General features: G+C 57.3%; 1 protein-coding gene across 2 annotated transcripts; it reads left to right on the top strand.

The window, feature by feature from the left end:
• Positions 1-1,524: 1,524 nt before the first annotated feature.
• On the top strand, positions 1,525-26,881 carry SETD1B (SET domain containing 1B, histone lysine methyltransferase). 2 transcript variants are annotated; one of them, XM_027044260.2, is made up of 17 exons: positions 1,525-1,739; positions 2,244-2,431; positions 2,676-2,774; positions 3,408-3,678; positions 5,751-5,863; positions 6,756-7,994; positions 11,594-12,421; positions 12,807-13,068; positions 13,147-13,526; positions 13,620-13,725; positions 14,751-15,248; positions 16,604-17,863; positions 18,715-18,881; positions 21,141-21,272; positions 21,358-21,477; positions 21,556-21,693; positions 24,201-26,881. In XM_027044260.2, the coding sequence occupies exons 2-17, from the start codon at positions 2,258-2,260 to the stop codon at positions 24,372-24,374; spliced, it is 5,961 nt and encodes a 1,986-aa protein (XP_026900061.2). In that variant the 5' UTR covers positions 1,525-1,739; positions 2,244-2,257; the 3' UTR covers positions 24,375-26,881. The 2 variants fall into 2 exon arrangements, with proteins under 2 accessions (XP_026900061.2, XP_053061991.1); XM_053206016.1 differs by lacking the exon at positions 1,525-1,739 and adding an exon at positions 1,814-2,129.

Below are 26,881 nucleotides of genomic sequence, written 5' to 3'. Positions count from 1 at the left end.
AATACAGATTAAGACAGCTCCAAGCTCCCCCCACCCACCCAAGAAAAAAAAAGAGGAAAAAAATTAAATATGTCATTTACTTAGGTTTTTTGGAATTCAAAATTGTTAACTGCTGACATTAATGGTGTGCTATGACCTAGTTATACAAGACAAAGATGGATTCCAAGTCATAAGGAAAAATCCAGATCTTTTTAAAAAGTCTTCTTCATTCTTCCAATTGTGAGTCCTTTAGCCTGTTGACAAATGTTAAACACAACACTGAGGCGTCCTGAACTGGATGGTGGAGTCAAAGGAAAAGCATTCCCCATTTGCAACAAAGGAAAAACCCACTTGGCCATTTAATTCCATTGCAGAAAAATGGCTCCCCTCATCTGTTGGCCTCTCCTTGGTGTCTGATGAACGATGTTTTGAGATCAGCGTCTAATAACTCAAGCCCTATAGAAGCCGCGCGCTGATTGGCTGCCGCGCCCTGCCGCCCTGCTCCAGCCAATTACCTACCCACGGCCAAATTACAAACCCCGAAAAGAGCCCCAATATGAAATACACCACCACGAAGCCCCAGAAAGGCGGCTCCTTCGCCTCGGCCGCCCGAGAGGACAGGCAGAGGGGGCTGCAAATGCGTCCTCGCGAAGCCCGGGAGCCTCGGAGTTGAACTCACAAAATGGAAGCCGCGCGCTGATTGGGCGCCGCCACTCCCGGACCTTTAATAAAGAAAGGGGAAGGAAAAGATAAATGCAAAAAAGGGGGACTCTCTCCTCCGTTGGTGGCTGGAGGAAGAAGGGGGGGTGGAGAGAGAAGCATGTGTTTAGGACAATTACAGGGCGCTCCTCTCCAAAAATAAAAACAGAGCAAAAAGCTTCTATCACCCAGGTCCAGGCGAGGGCTACATCCTCCCAGGAATGTGAATGCTAATTTGGTTAAAATCCTGGTTTCCCCTCCCTAGCTCAGCACCACGGGGGAGGGGGTCTCGGGGCAGAAGGAGGAAGCCGGAGCGAAGATACCTCGATTGCAACTCGCCTCGAGTCGTCTTGCCTCCCCCCACGGTTCCCAGCATCTAAACACACAATCATACACATACACCCCTCAAAAAACCCAGCCCTTTCCCCCAGCCCCCACGAGCCCACCTCCGGTCTTGGCAGTTTGGAAACAGTTTTGGAGGCCCCAGGCGCACGCCGCGGCCGCCGCGGCTCGGAGGGTAGCCCCAGCCGCGGGAGGTAGAGCCCGGGGAGACCCCCCCCTCCCCCGCCAGCCAAGCCCCCCACCTAAGTCCCAGCAGAATAAATAAATTAAAAGGCCTTCCCCCGGGGAGGGGGGAGGCAGTGTGGGAGCGCGCGAGTGAGGGGTGGGGGGCCGCTGGGGCCCGGGGCTTTGGCGGCGCAGCTGCCGCCGCCGGGAGAGTGCCTGGGGAAGCGGCGAGCAAGGAGAGGGGAGGAGGAAGAGGAGGAGGAGGAGGAAGAGGAGGAGGGTGAGCGCTCGGGTCGGGCTCCTTAGCGGTGTATTGTGGGATGTGCGGCTACTGGGAGCCGAGCCTCCGCCGCCAGCCGCCTCCCGGGCAGCAGCAGCAGCAGCAGCAGCAGCAGCAGCAGCGGCGGCGGCGGCGGCAGCAGCTCCGGGCCCGGCAGCCGCGGCGGCGGCGCCCCCCCCCTCCCGGCCCCCCGTCCGGCCGCCCCGGCCTCGGCTCCCGCGGGGGACACCATGTACTGGCTGGCGGCGCAGGGAGGCCGGCGCCCGGCGGGGATGTAAGCGCGGCTCGGGGAGGGAGAGGCCGCGGTCGGCAGCCGGGCGGCCCGAGCCCCCGGCCCCGGCCCCGGCCCGGGCTCCGGCCGAGCGGGCGGGCGGGCGGGCGGCGCCAGGCCTGCCGCGAGCCCAGCGCGCGAGCCGGGCCGAGCGAGCGAGCGAGCGCCACGCCGGGCGGCCGGGAGGCAGGACGGGCACCATGGGCCGGAGCCCGTGTCCTCCGGACGCCCCGGGCCCCGCCAGCACGCACCGGGGGCCCCCGGGAGCCCCTCGCTGCCGCCCCGAGACGGTGGCCGAGCGGGCGGGCGCCTAATTCTCCCGGAAGGGTTATTCTCTCGCTCTATTCTTATTTTGGGGGGAGCCAGCGAGACAGCTCCTTTTGGGGCGCGCTGGTAAGGTGGGAGGGGGTGGGGGCTGGACGATTTGATTCTTTCGCGTGTGTGTAGAAGCGGCCGCCGCCGCCGCCGCCGCCGCGGCGGAGACGACAACAACTTGCTCGTTTTCAGGTTGGGTTAACGGCATGGAGAACAGTCACCCCCCCCACCACCACCACCAGCAGCCCCCGCCGCAGCCCGGCCCTTCGGGCGAGAGGAGGAACCACCATTGGAGAAGTTACAAGTTGATGATTGACCCGGCTCTGAAAAAGGGGCATCATAAACTGTACCGCTACGATGGGCAGCATTTCAGCCTGGCGGTGAGTAGCCGGCGCGCCTCCCCGCCGCCCCCACCCACCACCAGCCGTGCCCGGGGCGGAGGGAAAGGGGTCCGAGCTGCCCAGGGACCCCCCCTTCCGACCACCGGGCCAACTGTCAGCCGGGTCCCCAGTCCTGGAGTTTGACAAGTGCCTGGAGAAGGGGGGGGGGGGGCGTCTGCCTCTGCCCCTGGGGAGTGGGACCAGTCCTCCCATTCCGCCCCGCCCCCCCCATTCCTCCCCACAGATGTCCAGCAACCGCCCGGTGGAAATTGTCGAAGATCCCCGGGTCGTTGGGATCTGGACCAAAAACAAGGAGCTGGAGCTGTCGGTGCCCAAATTCAAGGTAGGACCCCTCCCCCCCGACCCCACGGTCTCTCCCCGCCTCCCCAGTCCCCAAGTTCGAAAATAACGCCAGTTCTGCCGGAGCCTAGCCTGGTTCTGAGTTCCCGCCGTCCATGGCCAGGGAAGTTTTGGCGGGGAGGGGGAGATGGCAGCGAGAGGGGTGTCCTCTCTCAGCTACTGTAAACAGAATAACATTCAGTGAAACTGTAATCAAGGATCTGATACAGTGTCCTGCCGGCCCAGCTGGGGGCTCCGGGTCCCCACCTGGCTCCTGCTAGCCCCCGAAGCTTGGGCTAGGGACCCACGCCCCTTCTCAGTCTTGTGGCTTAAGAGGGGACAACTTCATAGACCAAGGGTTCGCCCCTGACCCGGCTGCAGGGAGAGGAGGCCAGAATGGGGGGTGGGGAAAGAGAAACTGTTTCTTTTTCCCCTTTCCTTTCGAACCCAGAGGACTTCCACGTTCCAAACGATTTAATCCTCCGCTTCCCGGGCCCGCCCGCGTGCATTTTTTTTTTTTCAAAAAAAAAAATATTTTTTAACCTTCATTGTTTTCATCGGGCACGCGAGTGGGGAATGTTGTGTTTCCCTTCAGTTTCAATGTTCTCCAAACTCCCTTCCCCCTCGTCCCTGCCAGATCGATGAGTTCTACGTGGGCCCGGTGCCTCCAAAGCAGGTGACATTTGCCAAGCTGAATGATAACATCCGAGAAAACTTCCTGAGGGACATGTGCAAGAAGTATGGGGAGGTGGAGGAGGTGGAGATTTTGTACAACCCTAAGACCAAGAAGCACTTGGGCATTGCCAAGGTGGTCTTTGCCACGGTCAGGGGAGCCAAAGAGGCGGTTCAGCACCTGCATAGCACTTCGGTCATGGGCAATATCATCCACGTGGAGCTGGACACTAAAGGTGAGTGGAGACCCACTTGGGACAAACTGCGATGGAGGGGCAGTGAGACCTGTCACTAAGACTCCTTTCCCTCCCAGAGCCCCTCTTGCAGTGTTAGGGACCCCCCCAACAGCCCTTTTTTTTTTTTTTTTTGCCCCCTCCTGAGGATAGAGTCACATGGAGCTAAATGTGTTGTCTGTTGCTAGGAGACAGGCTATAATTTACCAAATGTGCTGTCCTTGGCTACTGCATGTACCCCTAGGGACCACCCAGAGGCTTCCCCACCACTGACACCCCTGCGGGCCCCTCCTGGAGCCCTAGTGGCCTGGGTTTAGGCAGTCTCCAGTGTTGCCATCTGTGTTAGGGGAAGAGGCAGGGTTTGTTTATTTGTGGGAGCTGAGAGGGAGCCACTAGAATGCCTTTAAATACATATAGAGTAGGTCCTTCAACTAAAAAGGGAATCCTCCAAGGATCCAGGGTCCCCCCCCCTCCCCCATGCTGCCCCTTCCTTCTGGAGTGGGAACCAATCTGGGCTCAGAGTGTGGTTTCATTGATAATGTTCTGATAGAGCTGGGCGGGCTGCTGTGGGTGCTCAAGGGTTGACACTGTGCCTTCCCTCCTCTCTCTTAAAGAGACAGCAGCACCTCCCATGCGCCGGGAATCCCGCTATGTGCTCACTCTGAGCTCACTGCTGGCAGAGTGGGGCTGGGGAAGTCACCCTTCCTTCCTTACATTCCTGGGAGGCTTCTTCTCGACCGGATGGAGGGGCTTGCAAGACTCTAGGGCATCCCCCAAAGTTTGCCTGTGGCCTCTCTAGGGAAGTTCTCACCCATATGAAAGAAGGTGCTGGGTGCCCCAGGACCAACCTGCCCTGTGACTGGGCAGGCACTGTTGGGTCCGGTGCTTCTTGAGGTTTTCTGGGAGACACTGTCTGGGAAAGCTTAGGTGGCCAGCTTCCAGGAGTTTTGTGAGCATGGTGTTTAGAGGCAAATGGCACACCAAACCCAAACAGGAAAATTTAAACCTTTCTTGTGCTTTCAACGATGAATACATATTGACTAGGTCTCTAAGACCTTGCTGGGGGCTGTGGAGGGATGCTGGAACTGGGTGGGCACCGTTATCCCACAAACTCTTGCCAAGCCCATATCTAGTTCTGAGTTTCCTCAGGGCACAAGCCTGGTTCCTGTCTCTGTCAGGGGAGTACAGACCCTTCAAACTCTACACATCCCTTGTGTGGCTGCAGTCTCATTTCTCCCTAAGAACTGAATGTGGAACCTTCTTCTTCCCTGTCACATGCCCATTTTAAGGAGCAGCCAGCTCTTCCCAAAATTTCATTTCTGAAAAAAAGGAAGAAAAAAAAAAAAGTGGGAGGCCCTCAGAGACTGCCAACTAACTTTGTATTTCAAGAAAGAGACCAGCAAAGTGTAAAGTGTAGCTCAAGGAATGTGCCTCCTTTGCATATGTAAGCAGCTGCCTCAGAGGGCTCTATAAATATCAATAATCTGGGGCCCCAGGGTCTATAGAGGCCTCTCTCTGCTGATGGGGGAGGGTTACCAGACAGGGCCCAGTGGGACCAGCCCGGCAGAGCTGGGGAGGCCTGGTCAGCCAGGTCAGCGGAGGAGGCCCATGGAGTTCACAGTAACGTGGTACTAGACTGTGTTTTACAAATTCTGCTGGTCACCTGGCCTCAGATAGTTAACAATAAAGTGAACTGTCACCTCTGTGTCACTGGGTCTCTCCACCTGCTACAGGCTCTGGCTGTTAAGTGGGAAAACCTGACTCTTTTTTCAGGTGCTATGGCTCAAGTGACAGGGAGAGGCTCTGTGTTGGGGGTGGTGTTTCTGTTTTGGGGGGAGTCCCGGCCCCACGGAGGATTAAATTCTGAATCTTAGGGTCAGAAAAATCATACAGGTGAGCAGCTTGGTTGACCAGATCGGACTCCTCAGTGAGGTACAGAGAGGTGGTTCCCCGGTCAGGGTCACAAAGCTTCTCAGGCTTGGGGGTCTCAGGCACCAGGGGCCCATAAGCCAACCTGTGGGGTCTGCCCCATCCCGGAGCCTCCCTCAATCCTCCCTCCCTTGCCCTTCCCACAGGGGAAACCCGCATGCGGTTCTACGAACTGTTGGTCACGGGCCGATACACACCCCAGACCCTCCCAGTGGGTGAGCTGGATGCTGTCTCTCCGATCGTGAATGAGACCCTGCAGGTGGGTTTATTACCATTCAGTACCCTCCCCCCCACATACTCACACTCATCACCAGCTTCTGATGGGCCCTTCGCCCCCACTCACCATCTCTAGCGTTGGACGCCAGAGCCTAGGAGGCAGAGGAGCCTGGCCTTGTCCAGCCTGGGATTCCCACAGACCCACAGCCTACTTAGGGCTTCGTGTTAATGCTGAAACATTGCTGTGTCTGATGTCCTGGGCACTGCTCTAGCCCTGCCCCCAGAAAGCAGACCTCAGTGGTCCCCATTCCCAGAGCGAGACTGACGTGACTCCTTACCCAACCACTGCCTCCTACCTAGGCCACCCTCACACAGGGAGATTCTCAATCCAACCCTTCCCTGGCATCAACTCACCTACCCTCAGGAGTAGCTTTTCCAGAACACAGCCTTCACCGACTTGCTAGGTTATTCACCGTCAGCTAGGTTATTCATTAGGCACTTTTACCTAAGTGTCACACGACTTAACTCCTAAAACATTGGGAGACCAGAGGGAACAGGACCCTTGGCGACCCCCTCACTCCCCAAACTATAGTTCTCCCTGCTGGAAGATCCTTGATTTCTGACAGTCTGAGACGGGAAGGAAAGCCCAGTTTAAATCAAGACGTCAGGATCTTCTCTTCTCTCTGCTTTAAGGATTAGAAAAAACCCTCAAGGTTCTTTGGGCATAGCTGGCTATTCTATGATTAGAGAAAAGTTAGGACAATCCAGAAGCTCCTCTTCGATCTCCTACCCCCCCCCCCTTCTTCCACCATGCTGCAGTTCTAGAGTGACCAGCTTGGCTCTGAGATCCCCAGAGTGTAGAGGGAAAACAGCCCCCATCCATTGCATGCAGCCCCCTCCAGCAACCTCACTTGTCTCTCCCTCTCTCTCTCTAGCTGTCAGATGCTCTGAAGCGCCTCAAGGATGGTAGTCTGTCTGCAGGCTGTGGCTCCGGCTCCTCCTCGGTCACCCCCAATAGTGGTGGGACACCCTTCTCGCAGGACACGGCGTACTCCAGCAGCCGCCTGGACACCCCCAACTCCTACGGACAGGGCACACCGCTCACGCCACGTCTGGGCACCCCCTTCTCGCAGGACTCCAGCTACTCCAGCCGCCAGCCCACACCCTCCTACCTCTTCAGCCAGGACCCCACGGTGACCTTCAAGGCCCGGCGCCACGAAAGCAAGTTCACAGATGCCTACAACCGCCGCCACGAGCATCATTATGTCCACAACTCCTGTGCGGTCACCGCAGTGGCCGGGGCCCCAGCTGCCTTCAGGGGCTCCGTGGACCTCCCGTTTGGGGCAGTCAGCAGCAGTGGGGGCAGCAGTGGCCCTCCATTCAAGGCCCAACCACAGGATTCGGCCACGTTCGCCCACACTCCACCGCCTGCCCAAGCAACCCCCGCTCCTGGAGTCACGTTCAAGTCAGCTTTCTCTCCGTATCAGACCCCTGTGCCCCCTTTCCCCCCACCCCCTGAGGAGCCCACCACCACAACCACCTTTGGGGCCCGTGAGAGTGGGGAATTCCGGAGAGCACCTGTGCCCCCACCCCTGCCACCCACCGAACCCCTGACCAAGGAGAAGCCAGGCACACCGCCCGGCCCACCGCCCCCTGATGCCAACAGCATGGAGCTGGGTGGCCGGCCGACCTTTGGCTGGAGCCCTGAGCCTTGTGACAGTCCAGGCACACCTACGCTGGAGTCCTCACCTGCGGGGCTGGAGAAGCCCCACGACAGCCTGGATTCACGCATAGAGATGCTGCTGAAGGAACAGCGCACCAAGCTGCCCTTCCTTCGAGAGCAGGACTCGGATACGGAGCTGCAGATGGAGGGCAGCCCCATCTCCTCCTCCTCCTCCCAGCTCTCTCCACTGGCCCCCTTTGGCACCAACTCCCAGCCAGGCTTTCGAGGCCCCACGCCACCCTCCTCACGCCCCTCCAGCACCGGCCTGGAGGATATCAGCCCCACGCCGCTACCCGACTCAGACGAGGATGATGAGCTTGACCTGGGCGTGGGGCCCCGCCCCCCTCCGGAGCCAGGCCCCCCGGACCCTTCTGGTCTTCTGGGCCAGACAACTGAGGTAGCCTTGGACCTGGCTGGAGACAGGACCCCAACCTCAGAGAAGATGGATGAGGTACCACCATGTCTGTCCACCTCTGTCTTGGATTGGTTTTGTCTATCTTGTGTCTCCCTTTCCTCCTTTGAAACGTTATCCTCTCAGGACAATTAGCTAAAACACAGAAGTAACAGGATTAGGGCAGCTAAAATAACCGGTCAAATACAGAGAATAAAAAGCCAACGCAAAAAGCACCAGGGGCTGTGACTGAGCAGCTGCTTTGGCTCTGAGCAACCTAGCAGCCATAGAGAGAAGGGAAACATGACTTGGTTCTGTTGCTCTCCTGTTAGGTATGGGAAGTTAAGACTTTTCCTAGGGATCAATTCTGACTTGAGCTTCTTTGGTAGGAGTTTGCCGAGACCCCAGATAGTATGGACTATGGTAATGGTTCTGGATCCCCTTGTCTGTTGGGTCGCCTGAGGGTGATCAGGGCTGATCCTGACACTCAGGCATATTTGGGGGGAGGGATTAGCCAGAGCATTCTGCTAGGCTAGGCCAGATGGGAGCTCTGGAGCACTGCCTCCTAGAACCTGGTGCCCTCTGAAGAGAGGAAGCCATGGTGGGCAGGGTGGGCATTGAATTTTCCCTTAGCTTTTCCTCTGTTTCCAGGAGTCGGGACTTAAGGGTTAGCCTAGGGGGAAGGCCACAGCCAGAAACAGGCAAAACTGACCATTCTCCAGCCTCTCCTCAGCCATAGATCTTTATCTGGGGTCTTATTACCCAAATCTCCAGCCTCTGGGTTGGGGTGGGGGCTGCTGTGTGCTACAATCCCTTGGAGGGATGGATTAGGTCATCTTCCTTGGCTCTGCTCCTCCCCACTCCTGGTCCAGGCACCTGTCCTGGTCCTCCTGAAGACCTGTGTTGGAACCTGCGTGCCCAGCGGGCATGAGCAGCCAGGGGCTTAGACAGAGCTCTGTGCCCTTGTGGGCGGCAGGAGGGAGGGTCCCCCCTTCCCAGGCCCTTTGATTAGGCAGGTTTGGCTGCCTCGGGGAGGAACAGAGAGGAACTTGGCCTGCCCTGGAGGGGACTGCAGGTGGCCGGGGCTCCAGGGGGCCTCCAGGCAGTTCTGGGGAAGTGGTTTCTGGTGCCAAGGGGTCCAGGCAGGAGGAGTTGACAGGTGTGCAGAGGTGGGGGGCTGGCAGCCCTGCCATCTTTTCTTCCCTTCCTCTCTGCTGCCTGGGCTTGGGGGATGTTTACCATGCTGACAGAATGGTCCGGGACTGGGAATCCCAGGGTAGACGGAGGGACTGGGCTCTCCCATCATGTCACTGTAGGGAAGCAGGAGACTGAAGCCGAAGAGAGATGGGGTCAGGATGCCCCTAGATCTTAGCGGTAGGAAGACCAAAGTACAGATAACCTCCAGGCTGGCCCTCGGGAGCCCCCTGCCGGCAGCCTGGAGAGCAGCACCCGGACTCCTCCAGACTGAACCTGGAGGGAGTCCCAGCTAGCTCAGGCTGAAGACTCCGGAGACAGAGCAGGGGCACCACTGAGGGAGATTCCCTTTCTTCACAGAAGCTGGTGGTTAAAAGTTCAGGCTCCAGTCCGTGAGCCTGGAAACCCAGCTCTGTCGCTTACTGGTTATGTGACCTTGGGTAAGGCACTTTCCTTCTCTGAGTCTCAGTTTCATCGCCTGTGAAATGGGACGGTGAAAGTACCTGCCTCACACGGTCTTCGGCTTAACTGAGGTGCCCGCAAGGGAAGCTCCCGGCATCGCGTGCGCGGGCTGGTGCTGAGCAGTGTGCGCTCGGCTAGTTCCTGCTGGTTCTCACCCCCACCCCCTGGCGCCGGAGGGGCGGAGGGAAGGGCAGGGCCGAGGGCTGGAGCGCCGGATCCCGGGTCTCCTTGTGATTGGCTGGCCGCGATGCCGGGTTAACCCTCTATGTGCAGCGCTCGCCTCGCTGGGCGCTGTCCGGGACTGATCTCCCGGGCGCTGTCCCGGAGTATTGGGCTGAGCCTGCCAGTCCCTCCTGCTGCATGTGCGTGCGGACCTTTAGAGACAGAGAGAGAGAGAGAGAGAGAGAGAGAGAGAGAGAGAGAGAGAGAGAGAGTGTGTGTGTGTGTGTGTGTGTGTGTGTGTGTGTGTGTGTAGTGGGGGTCTAGCAAAATCCTGAGCTTCCTACTGCTGCTGAAAGTTTAGTATTCCTCTTCTCCCCGCGGGTGCTCCCCCCCATTTCCCTTTGAGGACTCCCTCACCTGAAGATCTGACCTCTGACCTTACAGCCTGTACAGACCTCGCCCCCTCAGCCTTCAAATGCATTCCTTGTCTGTGGCAGCCTACAAACGCTCTTGTCACCTTACCGAGATCTTCTAGGGCAGGGCCTGAGCCACCGTCTCACCTCTTGTCCATCAGGGCCTGAGCCACCGTCTCACCTCTTGTCCGGACACAAAAGCCTGGGGGTGACGTAACTCTCCTCTCGCCACCCCTGCTCTGCCTTCTCACTCCAACCCTACCAGGTACACCCCAATGCCTCCTTCCAGTTCCAGGCCTGTGTCCCAATGTAAAGGGGCCCTTGCCCATTTCGGAGCTGGGGTCATCCTTGGCTTCCCCACTGTTTGCCTGGTACAGTGAGTGTTCCTGGATTCCATTCGGCAGGCATCCTGAGCTTGAGTCCCAGCCTTATTTCTGACCGGCTGTGCGTCCTGGGCCAGTGGCTTTTGGCTCTGTTTCCTCACTTGTCAGAAGGGATTGGAGTAGAGCCCCACCTTGCAAGGCTACAGTGCTGATGTGAAACAAGGTGTTGTGCAGTCTCAAGACCAGATGAAAGATTAACTAAGGAAACTAAAAAGACATACCTCCTATTTATGCAGCCTTAAAACTGCTAACTCTCCTTGCTCAAATGTCGCCCTTGCCACCAGGCCCTCTTTGCAGCAGTGAGGACAGCAGGCTGACTGGGAGCCTAACTGGTTTGAATCCTGACTCCATCTCTTATTGGCTCTGTGGCCTTGGGCAAGTTACTTAAGCTTTCTGTGCTCCAATTTCCTTGGCAAAAGAACGGCCTTAGAAAGATACCGAGCACGAGCACGTAGGAAGCACTACAGAAGTGTTAATTATTAGTATTCTCCAATTACAAATTGAAATAGAATCTCTCAAGCTGACATGGAATCTGTTTCCCTCTTTACACCCTGTCCCCCTCCCCAGCTTTCTTTTCCTCTAAGGTGGGCTCTATATTTCTCCTCTTCATCCTGGTTTTCCTGTGTCTCTTCCCTCTAGAAACTTAGCTCCACAAGAGCAAGAATTGTGTCTGTCTTGTTCAATGCTGTGTCCCCAGCACCTAGGACAGTGCCTGGCACACAGCAGGTGCTAAGCAAGTGTTTACTGAATGAATGAATGAATGAATGAATGAATGAATCCTCCTAAACCAACTGGCAGGTATTAAGATGCCCATAATACAAATGGGGAAACTGAGGCTTAGCAAGGTTAAGTGACTCCCCAAAGCCACATGGTCCCAAAGCCACCTGGTCCAGAAGGGAGGGGACTAGGACCCAAACTGCAGAATCCGTTTTGCTCATTAGTCTTGCAAAAGGCTTCTCGAGCTTTCTGGTGTTTGGAAGGGGCTCTAGGAGCCAGCTTGGCCTCCCAGGCACAGCCTCACCTCTCTCCCCGGCTCTCCCCACAGGGCCAGCAGTCCTCGGGCGAGGACATGGAAATCTCGGACGATGAGATGCCCTCAGCCCCCATCACCAGCGCCGACTGCCCCAAACCCATGGTGGTGACCCCAGGGGCGGCAGCTGTGGCAGCCCCCTCTGTGCTGGCTCCGACGCTGCCGCTGCCCCCACCCCCCGGCTTCCCGCCGCTGCCCCCACCCCCGCCGCCGCCCCCACCACAGCCAGGCTTCCCCATGCCCCCGCCTCTGCCGCCTCCCCCGCCCCCCCCACCCCCCGCCCACCCAGCTGTGACGGTGCCCCCCCCACCCCTGCCAGCGCCCCCCCCTGGTGTCCCACCCCCACCCATCCTACCACCGCTGCCGCCCTTCCCTCCAGGGCTGTTTCCCGTGATGCAGGTGGACATGAGCCACGTGCTGGGTGGCCAGTGGGGTGGCATGCCCATGTCCTTCCAGATGCAAACGCAGATGCTGAGCCGTCTGATGACTGGCCAGGGCGCCTGCCCCTACCCGCCCTTCATGGCCGCTGCTGCCGCGGCCGCCTCAGCCGGGCTGCAGTTTGTCAACCTGCCGCCCTACCGGGGCCCGTTCTCCCTGAGCAACAGCGGACCGGGCCGCGGGCAGCCCTGGCCACCGCTACCCAAGTTTGACCCATCAGTGCCGCCACCAGGCTACGTGCCACGCCAGGAGGACCCACACAAGGCCACTGTGGATGGCGTCCTGCTGGTGGTGCTCAAAGAGCTGAAGGCCATCATGAAGCGTGACCTGAACCGCAAGATGGTGGAGGTGGTGGCTTTCCGCGCCTTCGACGAGTGGTGGGACAAGAAGGAGCGGATGGCCAAGGTAGGCAACGAGTGCGGGGTGCCCCCGGGCGGTCGGCAGGCACGCTCTCTTCCCCCGAGGGACACTGATCCCCGTAACCCCCAAGTAGGAAAGCGTGAGTGTTACCTTCTAAAGCTTGTGTGTCCTTGCCGCGGATGTGTCCTTGCCGCATGTAGCCTGCTCTGCAGGCGAGGAGGTTGAAGTTCAGTGAGACGGAGTTGGGCGCTGGGAATGTCCGGCGGGCACGAAGCCCACCCGACTTGGTGGGAAGGAAGTGCCAGTTACTGTGTGGCTGTCACTGTTGAGGGAAGGCAGGCTGCTTAGGGAGGGCCACCCACTGGGGAGGTGGGGGTCCACCGGCAGCACCGTAACCATGGTGACAGTCCCCTCCTCTTTCACACCCCAGGCCTCTCTGACCCCAGTGAAGTCAGGCGAGCACAAGGACGAGGACAGGCCAAAGCCCAAGGACCGCATCGCCTCGTGCCTGCTGGAGTCGTGGGGCAAGGGCGAGGGCCTGGGCTATGAGGGCCTCGGCCTGGGCATCGGGCTGCGCGGGGCCATCCGCCTGCCCTCCTTCAAGGTCAAGAGGAAGGAGCCGCCGGACACAGCCTCTTCTGGTGACCAGAAGCGCCTGCGGCCCTCAACCTCTGTGGACGAGGAAGATGAAGGTATGTGTGCCCCCTCACGTGGCGCTGGGCTCTCCCGTGTTTCCCCAGCCCAGTTCGGACACCCCTCTCTCCCGTCAGAGTCAGAGCGAGAACGGGACCGGGATATGGCGGACACCCCTTGTGAGCTTGCCAAGCGGGACCCCAAGGGCGTGGGCGTGCGGCGCCGGCCAGCCCGGCCGCTGGAGCTGGACAGTGGCGGGGAGGAGGATGAGAAGGAGTCACTGTCGGTGTCCTCATCATCATCGGCGTCCTCATCCTCGGGCTCCTCCACGACCTCACCCTCATCCTCGGCCTCTGACAAGGAGGAGCGGGAAAGCACTGAGGAGGAAGAGGAGGGGGAGGAGGAGGAGGAGGAGGAGGAGGAGGAGGAGGAGGATGAAGAGGAGGAAGAGGAGGAGGAGGAGGAAGGCCCCAGGAGCCAGGTCTCCTCCTCCTCGACCTCATCCACATCAGATAAGGTACCTTCGGGTTGGGGAGGCCTGGGGTGCTGGGCCAGGTGAGGGGGGCCCTTCTGCTCATCCTGACCTCCCCTCTCCCTCCCCCTCCCCCAGGATGATGACGCTGAAGACAGTGATGAGCAGGAGGAGTCTGAGAATGAGGACGAGGACATAGCCCTGTCAGAGGCGAGTGAGAAGGAAGAAGGGGACTCGGACGGAGGTGAGCGGTGTGGGCCGAGGCACCTGGTCTGCCCCAGGGCCCCCGTGCAGAGACCAGAGCCCGAGCAACTTTCAGCAGTACTTTTGGGGCAAGATTTCTTGTCTTTGAAACGTGAGCTCATTAAAACATGCACAGGACTCGCCCTACGATTCCATTTGTACGCAATGTCCAGAGCAGGTCCCTCCACAGAGACAGAAAGTAAGCTAGTGGTTGCTTGGGTCTGGGGATGGGAGGCTGGAGGGACGATAGCTAAAGGTGTTGGGTCTCTTCTTGAGCTCATGAGAGTGTTTTGGAACTAGAGATAGTTGTAATGTACTAAATACCACTGACTTAATTCACTTTAAAATGGTTCGTTTTATGCTACGCAGATTTCACCTGTTTTCTTTTTTTTTCTTTTTTTTTTTAATGTTTATTTTTGAGAGAGAGAGAGACAGAGCATGAACGGGGGAGGGTCAGAGAGAGAGGGAGACACAGAATCCGAAGCAGGCTCCAGGCTCTGAGCTGTCAGCACAGAGCCCAATGCGGGGCTCGAACTCACGGACTGTGAGATCATGACCTGAGCCGAGGTCAGATGCTTAACCGACTGAGCCACCCAGGCGCCCCTCGCCTCCGTTTTTTTTTTTTTTTTTTTTTAACGTTTATTTTTTTGAGACAGAGAGAGACAGAGCATGAACAGGGGAGGAGCAGAGAGAGAGGGAGACACAGAATCCGAAACAGGTTCCAGGCTCTGAGCTGTCAGCACAGAGCCTGACGCGGGGCTCGAACTCACGGACCGAGAGATCATGACCTGAGCCGAAGTTGGACGTTTAACCGACCAAGCCACCCAGGCGCCCCACCTCTATTTTTTTTTAAATGCTGACTAGTTAACACGCAGGCGCCCCCCCCCCCGGCCCCCCTCCCCGCCGAGATATCAGGGCCGCGTTCAGCCTGGGCGCCATCAGTCTGAGATGTTTGGGGAAGCATCTAGCCGGAGCGCACAGCAGACGCTGAAGGGCTCATGCCTGTGTCCCGTGTCCCCTGCCCAGAGGAGACGGTGAGCATCGCCACGTCCAAGGTGGGAGCTGGGTCCTCCAGCGAGAGTTCTGAGTCTTCTGAGTTCGAATCAAGCTCCGAGTCCTCGTCGTCATCCTCAGAGGATGAAGAGGAGCTGGTGGCAAGGGAGGAGGAGGAGGAAGAGGAGGAGGAGGAGGAGCAGGAGGAGGAGACCGCAGCAGCAGACGAGAGTATGGCTCCTGCTGCCCCCGATGAGGACTTTGAGGAGGATGTGGCCACGGGGGCACCTGTGACAGAGTCCTCGGTCATGGAAGGGGAGGTGGACATCGAGGCTGAGGACGGAGCTCCCGAGGAGCGGACTTCCGTGCTGGAAGAGCCCCCCTTGCCTGTGTGTGTCGAAGAGCTGGCAGGCTGCAAGGAGCCCTCGGAGGAGCCGTGCCTGAAGCAGGAAGGGGCCAGGTTGCTGTCTCCAGAGCCCCCTGCTGGAGAGACGGAGTCCCGGCCCCCGCCTTCCCCGGAACCTGCCCCAGGTAACACCTGCAGCCCGCAGCCCGTCCCCCCACCCCCCCACCTTCTCCCCTCCTCCCCCCCACCCCGGTAGAGGTGGTGGGGATGGAGGCAGGATGTCCTCACCGGCAGAATGAGCCCAGGCTCCTTTGGGTAATTCGTGTAACCTTCCCAAGCTTCAGTTTCCCCATCTGTAATGTGGGATCAGTGGTATGTCCCCCATGAGGTCGTGCGGGAGGGCAGAGTGAGATGACATAATGTGCCAGCACGGAGCCTGGCACCCAGCCGGAACTTCAGATAGCTGCCTGAGAGAACTGCTCCTGTCACCGTTCCTCAGTGCCACATTTCCCCACCGTTTGCTCCTTGGACCATTAGTCCTATGAGACGCACTCAGAAAGGTGTGGCAGGGGTGGGGAGCAGGTGTATATGGTCATTTTAGTGACAGGCAGGTGGGGAGGCCTGGGGCGTTGGGCCAGGTGAGAAGGGCCATGGACACAGCATTCTCTGCCACGTTGATGGAGCCACACAAAGCATATTAAAGGCTGTAACATACTGTCCAGTGGAACTTTCTGCAGTGATAGAAAGGTTCTTTATCTGCTCTCTCCAATATCATAGCCATTAAATACAATGTTACTAAGAGCACTTGAAATGTGGCAAGTGCCTACTGCCGAGCTGAATTTGTAATGTTATTTAATTAACTTAAACTTATGTAGCCACTGTGTGGTCAGTTCGATCCTCGAATACATCCTTTGGGAAAGAAACCTATTATACTTTGTTTAATTCTGTATTGTTTGGCTACAGAACCTCAGGTCTTTGAATATTGCCATAGGTATGTATTAAGCCTATGTTGTGTCCCCAGTACTGTTTTAGGCACTGACAATACAACAGTGGCCAAACAGACAAAAGTATCTGCCTTCATGGAGCTTACATTCGAAGACAGGGTGATAAATGACAGTAGATAAGCTAGAAAATATATTATATGACGATGGAGATAAATGCTGGGAGAAAGGCACTGACAAGTCCTGCAGAAAAGGGACTTGTTGAATTTTATTCAATAGCAGAGCCCATTTTCTGGATCCATGGGACGTTCCCTGTTCACAAGAACACCATTCTAAGGACGTAATGCCAAAGGCTAAGAACCATATCTCCTACATCTTTAGCTTATCAAGCACCCACTGTGTGCCAGACATTGGACTGGGCACTAAGAAGCCTTGAGTGGTTTAGTTGTGGGGGGACGGTCCCCACACTCACAGAATGCCAGGGAGCCCAGAGGGGTGTGAGGTCGGGTATCAAGCACAGAGTAGGGCAGCATAAACAGGGCACCACGAGATGTTTGACTCCAGTAATAACGGTCTGGTTTCTGCCCACCTCTCTGCAGAGGATGACCTGGAAGTGGCGCCCGAGTCCCCTACGCTGCTCTCCTTACCACTGCAGCCGCCATTGCCACCCCCTCGACCACCCCGGCCGCCTAGCCCCCCGCCAGAGCCCGAGACCCCAGAGCCCCCACACCCACCCGTCCCTCTGGAGCCGCCTCCCGAGGAGCAGCCCCCGCGTACTCCGGGTCTCTGTGGCAGCCTGGCCAAGTCACAGAGCACAGAGACGGTGCCGGCCACGCCAAGCGGGGAGCCCCCGCTGTCAGGGGGTAGCAGTGGCCTGTCACTGAGCTCCCCGCAGGTGCCCGGCAGCCCCTTCTCCTACCCATCCCAGTCCCCAAGCCTGAGCAGCGGGGGCCTCCCGAGGACACCTGGTCGGGACTTCACCTTCACGCCCACCTTCCCTGAGCCCGGCGGACCTCTGCTCCTGCCTGTCTGTCCCCTCCCAGCTGGCCGGCGCGATGAGCGGTCTGGCCCCCTGACCTCCCCGGTGCTCCTGGAGACGGGCCTGCCTCTCCCCCTGCCCTTGCCCTTGCCCCTGCCCCTGGCATTGCCTGTCCCTGTCCTGCGGGCCCAGACGCGGGCCCCCACCCAGCTGCCGCCCCTGCTGCCTGCGCCCCTGGCCCCCTGCCCACCCCCTATCAAGAGGAAGCCGGGCAGGCCCCGGCGATCCCCGCCGGCTGTGCTCTCCTTGGATGGGCCCTTGGTCCGGCCACCAGGGGGGGCCACCCTCGGCAGAGACCTCCTGCTCCTGCCAGGCCAGCCACAGACCCCTGTCTTCCCCAGCACCCATGACCCCCGGGCCGTGACCCTGGACTTCCGGAACGCGGGGATCCCGGCCCCCCCTCCCCCTCTGCCCCCCCAGCCTCCTCCGCCCCCACCTCCACCCCCTGTTGAGCCTACCAAGCTGCCCTTTAAGGAGCTAGAGAACCAGTGGCCCTCCGAGGCCATCCCTCCAGGCCCCCGTGGGCGCGATGAGGTCACCGAGGAGTTCATGGACCTGGCCAAGGTTCGGGGGCCCTGGCGCCGGCCGCCTAAAAAACGCCACGAGGACCTGGTGGCCTCAGCCTCGCCCGAGCTCTCACCACCGCAGCCCCTCTTCCGGCCCCGGTCGGAGTTTGAGGAGATGACCATCCTGTACGACATCTGGAACGGTGGCATTGACGAGGAGGACATCCGCTTCCTGTGTGTCACTTACGAGCGGCTGCTACAGCAGGACAATGGCATGGACTGGCTCAACGACACACTCTGGGTCTACCATCCCTATATCCTAGACGACGCGGTGGGGTCCTTGCCCGCCTCTCTGGGCCCTGTCTCCCACGACACCCACGAAGGCAGTTGCCCGACTCCCCACCACCTACTGAGTGGTGTCTGCTGGCACCGTGCCAGGCTCCACGTGGAGTCATCACTGGCACTTTTAAAACACCTTTTCTGTGCCAGGCCCGTCTCACCCCCAGAGTTAGCGGGTCTCGGGGCCAAACGTAGCGGCGTGATCGCACAACATCAGAGTAGCAGAGGCTGACGGAGGGCCAACTCCTCCTGGCCCCCCGCCCCCCATCACCTAATTTGATCTTCCCAACAGGTCAGTGAGGTGGGAGCTATTCTTCCCATTTCACTTATATGGAAACCAACCTGCCCAAAGTCACACAGCTATGATGTAGCAGAGTTGGGATTTGAACCCAGGCAAATCTGGTTCCAGAGTCTGGGCTCTTAACCATGATGCTAATCCTGATAGTTGTGTTACCAGCACAGACAGAACTATCAAGTTGGAGCTGTCTTTATACCCCTTATACCAAACTAGTTTACTGAGCACTTCCTCCGTTCCAGGAAGTCTGCTAAGCACCTGAACGTGTGTAATCATTCAGAGAAGCCTTGTTATTGCCCCAGTGCGCAGGTGGGAAACAGGCAGGAAGCAGATAAGAAATACACCCAGGACCGTGCAGTCAGGTACCCCTGACAAGAGTTCTGACCCTCAGTGGAGGTGGTGTAGGTGTGGGGGGTGGAACCTCCTGGAAATTAGCCTGAGGGTAGAGAGGCCAGGCCCAGTGGGGCTGTCTCTGGAAGGACTGGGAGGGGCTTTTCAAGAATGTCCATGTGGCCCTTGACCCACACCCACCCACCAGCCTCTCTTCAGCTAAGAAAAAGAAACGGGACGATGGCATCCGTGAGCACGTGACGGGCTGTGCCCGCAGCGAGGGTTTCTACACCATCGACAAGAAGGACAAGCTCAGATACCTCAACAGCAGCCGCGCCAGCACCGATGAGCCCCCGACAGACACCCAGGTACTGCCCTCAGGTGCCTGGACACTGGAGCCTCCCAGGCTGCCACGGGTGGGGACCTTCTGGAGGGGGGCGTACCAGGCGGCATGAGGGGTTGTGGGGTCAGAGGGGCTGGCACAGGGGGCGTTAGGCGTTAATTCACCCAGGTACCCTGGTTGGAAAGGTGAGGCGAGGCTGGGAAGTGGGAGCCTCTGAGATTTTCATCAGGGATGTGAGCAGAGTGGAGTTGTGTTTCCAGAAGTTTCCTTCTCTCCTCTTTAAATTCAGCAAACGTCTCCTGAGTGCCTGCTGTGTTCCAGGCACTGTTCTGGGTCTACAGCAGTGAACAAAACAAAATCCTTTCCCTCACAGAACTTCCATTTTAGCAGGGAGGTGGGAAATGATCAAGCGAACAAATAAACATAGAATTCCAGGTGGGGAAAACAGGAGAGGAGGTTAGGGACTGGGGAGTCAGAGGGGTCACAGAAGGTGACAGTTGAGCCAGACCTGAATGAAGTAAAGAAATGAGCCACGTGAATAACTGGGAGAGACCACAGAGAAGCAGAAAAAGGCTTCAATAAAAAGTTAAAACGGGAGGGGAGCCTGGCTGGCTCAAGTCAGTAGAGCGTGCAGTTCAAGCCCCATGTTAGGTGTAGAGCCTACTTTATTAAAAAAATAATAATAAATAAAGGTTAGGGGCCTGGATGGCTCACTCAGTCGGTTAGGCGTCCGACTTCGGCTCAGGTCATGATCTCATGGCTCGTGGGTTTGAGTCCCGCATCAGGCTCTGTGTTGATAGCTCGGAGCCTGGAGCCTGCTTCGGATTCTGGGTCTCCCTCTTTCTCTGCTCCTCCCCTGCTCATGCTCTGTCTGTCTGTCTCTCTCTCTCTCAAAAATAAATAAACATTAAAAAAAAAAAACACGTTCTTTTAAAGTTAAAACAGGAGGGGGGATGGGGTGCCTGCATGGCTTAGTTGAACATCTGACTCTTGGTCTCAGCTCAGGTCTTGATCTCCAGGTCATGAGTTCAAGCCCTGCATTGGGCTCCACGCTGGGCATGAAGCCTACTTCAAAACAAAACAAGACAGGAGAGGGGGTCACTAAGTCTGGAAGTCATGCTTTTCAAGAATGACTTGAAGTCATGCACAGAGTGAACAAGATGTGCAAAGGCCCTGAGGTGGGGGGGGGGGGCGGATCTCAGCGGTGTGAGAAAGGAAAGGAAAGACTAGCTGAGACCAGAGACAGAACAACAAGTCCTCAGGGCCCTGGAGGCTGTGGTGATGAGGTGAGATTTGTATTCTGTGTGTGACAGCCACATGAGGGCTTCCAGAGAGAGGGTGAGGGTGACATGGCTCGGCCCACGATTTTCAAAGCTTACGCTGGCTGCTGTGTGGAGAGTTGACCCCAAGGGTCCACAGGGGAGACCGTGCACAGCTGCTACATTTCCCAGTCCAGTCATTTGGGTAGGTTCAACTTGATTTGCTGTGAGAAAAAAGTGGATGTTTTTGAAAGAATAGCAGGAACAGTGGGATATCGGGAAGCCAAAAGGACAGCACTGGGGGCTGGATTGGCTGGAGGAGACCAAGGACCTGGCTGGGATGCAGCTGGGCCTGGCTTGGGGAACTAGGGAGCTGGATGCCAAGCTCTGAGGTGGGAAGCTTGCGTTTTGGGGTTTGTGGAACATCCAGGGAGTGAGGTCTTTTAGGCAGTTCGATATACGGGTGCAGTAGAGAACTTGGGGCAGGGGAGAGACTTCCAGTCATCGGGATGGAAATGTTCATGGGAGGTCACGGCAAGGAAGAGCTCACCCAGGGAGAGGGCGTGAGGGCAGGAGGGCAGAGGACGAGAGTGGCCGAGGGAAGGAAGAGAAGGAAGGGTGCCAAGGAAAGAGCCATGATCTCGAAAGCCTGGGGAGGTTGGAGGGCCCGTGGTGAGAGCCACGGGGGACAGGGTGGAGGGACACGCACCATCTTGCCTCCCGGAAGTGGAGTTCTTTCCAAGTCTTCTAGCTGGGACAGGAGAGACGGCAAGTGTGAAGGGAAAGTTGTGTTGTTCTCTGACCGGAGGCCGTTGAGGACGTTCACATTCTGGCAGGAAGGACCAGGGAAGAGGAGAGGGGACAAGTAGGGATGGGACAGGCACGGCCAAGCCCAGAGCAAGGAGGCTGAGAAGGTGGGACGATAGGAACCCGGGGCTTAGGGTGTGATAGGGACCCTGGTCCCGGTGCCACGGTGAGCAGGGCGGTCCCACCCCTCCTGATCCGTCCCCCCGCCCCCCTCACAGGGCATGAGCATCCCGGCACAGCCACACGCCTCCACTCGGGCCGGCTCGGAGCGGCGTTCTGAACAGCGCCGCCTCCTGTCCTCCTTCACTGGCAGCTGTGACAGTGACCTGCTCAAGTTCAACCAGCTCAAGGTGAGGCCGGGCCCCACCCAGGGCCGCCGGGTGGCAGCGGGGCTGAGGCCAGGCCTTTCACCTCTCAGCTCCTTCCCTCCCCCAGTTCCGGAAGAAGAAGCTCAAATTCTGCAAGAGCCACATTCACGACTGGGGCCTGTTCGCCATGGAGCCCATCGCGGCTGACGAGATGGTCATTGAGTACGTGGGCCAGAACATCCGCCAGGTAGGCACCGCCCGGCAGGCTGGGAGCAGGGGTGGGAGCGGGCCGGGCCAGCCCCGACTGAGGCCTGCTCCCGGCCAGGTGATCGCGGACATGCGGGAAAAGCGTTATGAGGACGAGGGCATTGGCAGCAGCTACATGTTCCGGGTGGACCACGACACCATCATCGACGCCACCAAGTGCGGCAACTTCGCGCGCTTCATCAACCACAGCTGCAACGTGAGTGCCTGTCCGGAGGCCGCTGCTGCCCCTGCCTCTGTGCCCGAAGGACCCAGAAGCTTCTGGCACGGAATCGGCACGGCTTCCGTCCCAAGCTCTGGTTGCCCGAGGGTGACGGAGGCAGGGTGGGGGGGAGGCCTCGTTCGTACACCGCGTTTTGCTCCCCTGAGCTTCAGTTTTCCCTTCTGCAAAACGGCACGAGACTCGAGGTGCTCCGAAAGTAGTCCCCCTCAGTTCACTCCGGAAGTAGTCCTCTCAGTTCACTCCGGAAGTAGTCCGCTCAGTTCACGTTTACCCGGTTCCTCCCCCGTGCTGGCCTTTTGCTGTGCTGCCGGCGGTCAGGCTCGGCCCTCAGAGGCCTTCGGTCCCGGGGCGGTGCTGTCCGGCGGAACTCTGTGAGCGGCACAGCATCCGTAGTGGCCACTGTTGTGGTACCGGCTGCTCGTGGGGTTGAGCACTTAAAATGTGGCCCCTGCCACTGAGGAACTGACTTTTGGTTTTGGGGTTTTTTTTAACTTATTTTTTAATGTTTGTTTATTTTTGAGAGAGACAGAGACAGAGTGGGAGCAGGGGAGGGGCAGAGAGAGAGGGAGACGCAGAATCGGAAGCAGGCTCCAGGCCCTGAGCTGTCAGCACTGAGCTCCACGCAGGGCCCGAACCTGTGAACTGGGAGATCATGGCCTGAGCTGAAGTCAGACGCTCAACCGACTGAGCCACCCAGGCTCCCCCTGAGGAACTGAGTTTTTAATTTAATTGAGTTTAATTTTAACTTAAATAGTCTCGCGTGGCTAGTGGTGACAGTGGTGGATGGCACTGGTCCAGGGGGCAGTGAGTGTTGACAACAAGGGGGGTTCTCACGCCGAAGACAGGCACAGGGAGCTTCAAACAGGGGACAGGCTAGTTCCAGAGCAAATATGCCCAACTCTTGTTTCGAGTCATGACCTTGCTACTTAGCAAGTGACTGTAGGCTAGTTAGTTAACGTCTCAGTGCCTCGGTTTCCTGATCTGTAAAACAGGGATGGTAATGGTCCCTCCTTGTAGGTTGTTGGGAGAACCAGTGAATTCTCTCTCTTTTTTAAATGTTTATCTATTTTTGAGAGAGAGAGAGAGACAGAGCTCGAGCAAGGGAGGGAGGGCAGAGAGGAAGAGGGAGACACAGAAACCGAAACAGGTGCCAGGCTCTGCGCTGTCAGCACAGATCCCAGTGCGGGGCTTGAACTCACAAACCGTGAGATCATGACCTGAGCCGAAGTCGGACGCTCAACCGACTGAGCCACCCAGGCGCCCCAATGAGTTCCCTTTGACACAGCGGACACAGCTAGCTCTCACGACTGTGACTGGAGCATCACTGGGGCCAGTAGGGACTTCCTCTTGCCTCCCTGTGGCACCTGAGGGTTAGGAGGGGATCACCCAGGTGGTAGTGAGTGGGGCAAGTGTTCCATTCAATGAGGCCCTGAAGGGACAGCAAAGCGGACAGTAGGGATGGAGTAGGGGTTGAGAGGGTGGGTAAGAGAATGAGGTTGGCAGGCTTGGGGTGGCCAGATCACTCAGCCTTGCAGGCCGAGCTGAGAAGTTTCTCTAAAAGCCAAGCCAGCGGGCCACTGTCAGGTTTCGAGCCATGAGACCACCGGCTCTGCTCTTCCTTTGGGAAGATTTCCCTGGCTGCTGGGTCAGGAGTAGATTATCTCAGGGGACAGCGAGGTAGCGGGAGCTGCTGAGGTCCAGCCGAGTGATGAGAGAGACCTGGCTGGGGCTGCGGCAGTGGAGGTGAAGGGCAGTAGGCAGAATCAGTAGGTCCTTTGGAGGGAGAACCCTCTGGGCACAGCAGTGGGCCAGAGCCAGCCTCAGTGTAAGAAGGAGGTGTGGGAACCGGCTGCTTGGAGGCCTGGGTGCCCTACAGTTGAGGTTTGAGCTTACTGAGTCAAAAACGTCTCCAGGAGCTGCCGAAGGCAGATATCAAGCAGACACTTGGATTTCTGGGTCTGGAGCAGGGTCCAGCAATCCTTTTCTTTAAAAGGCCTGATAGTAAATATTTTTGGCTTTGTGGCCCAGACAATCTCTTAGCAACTCCTTAACTGCCATTGTAACAAAAGCAGCCTGTAGACAGTGTGTAAATGAATGGGTGTGGCTGTGTGCCAGGAAGACTCGACTTGCAGTAACAGGCAGCTGCCGGCCGGGGTTGGCTGACCCCTTCTCTGGAGCTCAGAAGTGAGGCCTGAGCTAGAAATACAAAAACTTGGAAGTCGCCTGTAGTGTAAATGGAAATCGCAGCCCTGGAGAATAATTTAGTATCATCACCATTGTCATCATTCTTATTTATTATCAGAGGCAAGGGTCCCTGTCACCCAGACAGGGGAGCCGGGGGCCTGGAGCAGGTGGCCAGTGGAAATGGGGGGCAAGAAGCAAGTTAGTCAGGCTTTGAGCATGGAGCGTGGTCGGGTTTGGGGGGCCCGGGTCGGGTGCCTGGTGGGTCATTGGCTCACCCTCCCCTCCCGCCTCACCCACAGCCCAACTGCTATGCCAAGGTGATCACGGTGGAGTCGCAGAAGAAGATCGTCATCTACTCAAAGCAGCACATCAACGTCAATGAGGAGATCACCTACGACTACAAGTTCCCCATCGAGGACGTCAAGATCCCCTGCCTGTGCGGCTCCGAGAACTGCCGGGGGACCCTCAACTAGGCCCCGCACCGGCGCCCCGCAGAAGGCCGCCCGTGCTGCCCTGGGGCTCCTGCGTGTGGAGCCCCTGGCCCCCGGGGCCCAGCCCCACCTCCCACCCCCATTTCAGGTGCTGTCCCCTACCCAGCGGCCATGTCAGGGCCTGGCGCCCCCAACACTACCCCCAGAACCCAGCGCAGCTCCAGCCCCTCAGTGGGAAAGGGCTTCTGTGTCTCTCGGCCCATGTCTCTTTGGTTTTTTTAAAATGCTCCCTTCAGGATTTTTGTTCAACTCCAGCGTAAACTTCTCTCTGTCTGTGTCTCTCGCTCTCCGTCTCTGTCTCTGTCCTTCTCTTTCCCGGTCAGCCTCTATCCACGAATGCTGCTATGTTGTTTTGTCTTCTCTTTACTCTCTTCCTCGTCGTAAGAAAAGACATTTTAACCGTTGAAATGTGAAGGCAGAATCAGAGAGCGGGGACCCCTGGCGGGGGCTGCAGAGGCCTCGGTATGGTGGTGTGTCGGCCCGCGTCCCGGAACCCCCGGGCCAGGGCGCTGGGCCAGGTGCTGCAGAGAGGAGGGGGGTCAGCCCCAGGCTGTGACCTCAGAACACTACGCAAGGCCCCCTCTCTGCTGGCAGCGACTCAGTGAGGAGAAGACACCCCCCCTTCTGTTCCTTCCCCAGCAGCCTGGGGGCGCCATTTCCCCTAGCAGACCCTGCTGGAGCCAAGCTGGTCCCAGGCAGGAATTTCCCCTCTGGGCTCTCCCTGCCACCCCACACCCTGCCACCCCCAAAATCTTGGGTTCAATGTTTACTTTCTCATTCGAATGCCAGCAATGAGGGAGCCTCCCGGAGGCCCCAGTGTGGGCGTGGGGGCACTGGGAAGGGTCCTGTCTACTCTCTCCTGCTCTCACCTCCCCCCCCAGGGCAGGAGGAGGGCCTCCCAGGGCAGGCGGGTCCCCTAGTCCCGCCACTTCGGGTCTCTGACCAGATGCGTGTGGCATTTTTTTTTTTTTTTTTTTTTTGTCTATAAGCTTCACCCGCTTGCCCCTGGCCCACACCCGAACTCACCCTGCCAGCAGCCCCCTCATCCCAAGGAGGCAAGAGCATATTTATTTTCAGAGTGAGATTATTCTCCCAGAGAAAGGAAAATCTTGGAGAAGATTTTTAAAGCTCAGATCTAAGTCTGACAGTTTTTTGTTTTTTATTTTTTAACTCCTTTTACCCTCTTCCCCATCATCCTCTTCAGGGTTTATTTCCATAGATTTTTTTTTTTTCTTGTGCGTGTATAAAATCAAAACGAAGGGAAGAAATAGGTTTTTGAAGTTCAGAACCAACTTCTGTATATAGGCTGCCATAAAGGACTTTTTCTCGGGAACATTGTTTCTTGTAGAAACATGTGGGGAGACTTTTTTGCTCATTTCTTTGTATTTCCAAAAATCTCTCTCTCTCTCTCTCTCTCTCTCTCTCTCACACACACACACACACACACACACACACACACACAAAAGCAAGTCCCTCGCACCCCAGAAAGCAGAGCAGGCATGTAAATAATTTCTGGAAAGTGACTGTTGTGACCAGGAGTCCTCACCAAGACGGGAGAGCTCCCAGCGGGGAAGCCCCCACCCTGCGGATGGATGCAGGCCCGGAGCCTCTGGTATCTCAGCTTGTGTCAAGCTTGTTATCATGTAAATTCTGTACAAAGAATTGTTATTTCTCTCTCTCTCTCTCTTTTTTTTTTTTTGTCGTTGGTGGTTTTGTTGTGTTTTTTTTTTTTTTTTTTTAATTTCTTTACCCCATGCCCTCTCTGTTTGAGATTGTGCCCACCAGTTTCAAGGTCGAGGTCGATGAAATCGGGGGCATTAAGACACAGAGGAGGGACCTGGGCACAGCGGTGACCTTCTCTTCCGTTTGCGGTTTTCTGCCTAATTGTGCAACTGAGAAAATATTTATTTTTCACATGAGGAAATGTGTAGTTTGTAGAGATGGTTGATTTAAGTTACTTGTGCGGCCCCCAAGGGGCTGCCTTCATTCTCTCCCTTCTTCCCATAGAAGTGGAGGGGGATGTGAGGAAACCAGGCTTGGGGGCCACCCTCGTCCCTCACCCTGGCCTCACCTTGCCCAATGGGCCAGGGGCTGCACCCTCACCGGTACCCGGGAACCCCCCGCCCCACCCCAAAAATGGTTGGCCATATCCAGAAACGTGGCTCGTTTTTCTTTCGATGCCTTCATTTTCATTGAACAAATCTTTGCTTTTGAAAAGTTGGGGGTTCCTACTTTTTTTTTTTTTTTTCTTCTTGTCCCTCCCTCTCTGCCTCTCTCCTCCTGCAAAGAAGAGAACCCATAAGTTTTAGGGATGTTTGTGCATATAGACTCTGTCATCCGTACGTAACTTGTTTTGAAGAGAAGTGTTTCCGTTGTGGGTGTGTCTTGTTGTAAATATTTGTTCATATTTTTGTGAATTCAATACTATGTACCATTGTATTATAGTAACTTTTATAAAGCAAACCATAAATATACTGACTTTTCTTACA

The sequence above is a fragment of the Acinonyx jubatus genome, chromosome D3 (assembly GCF_027475565.1).
Source record: "Acinonyx jubatus isolate Ajub_Pintada_27869175 chromosome D3, VMU_Ajub_asm_v1.0, whole genome shotgun sequence".
NCBI classification, from domain to species: domain Eukaryota; kingdom Metazoa; phylum Chordata; class Mammalia; order Carnivora; family Felidae; genus Acinonyx; species Acinonyx jubatus.
Note: the sequence above shows the minus strand (reverse complement) of the source record. Positions and strands in the feature narration are given on the sequence as shown.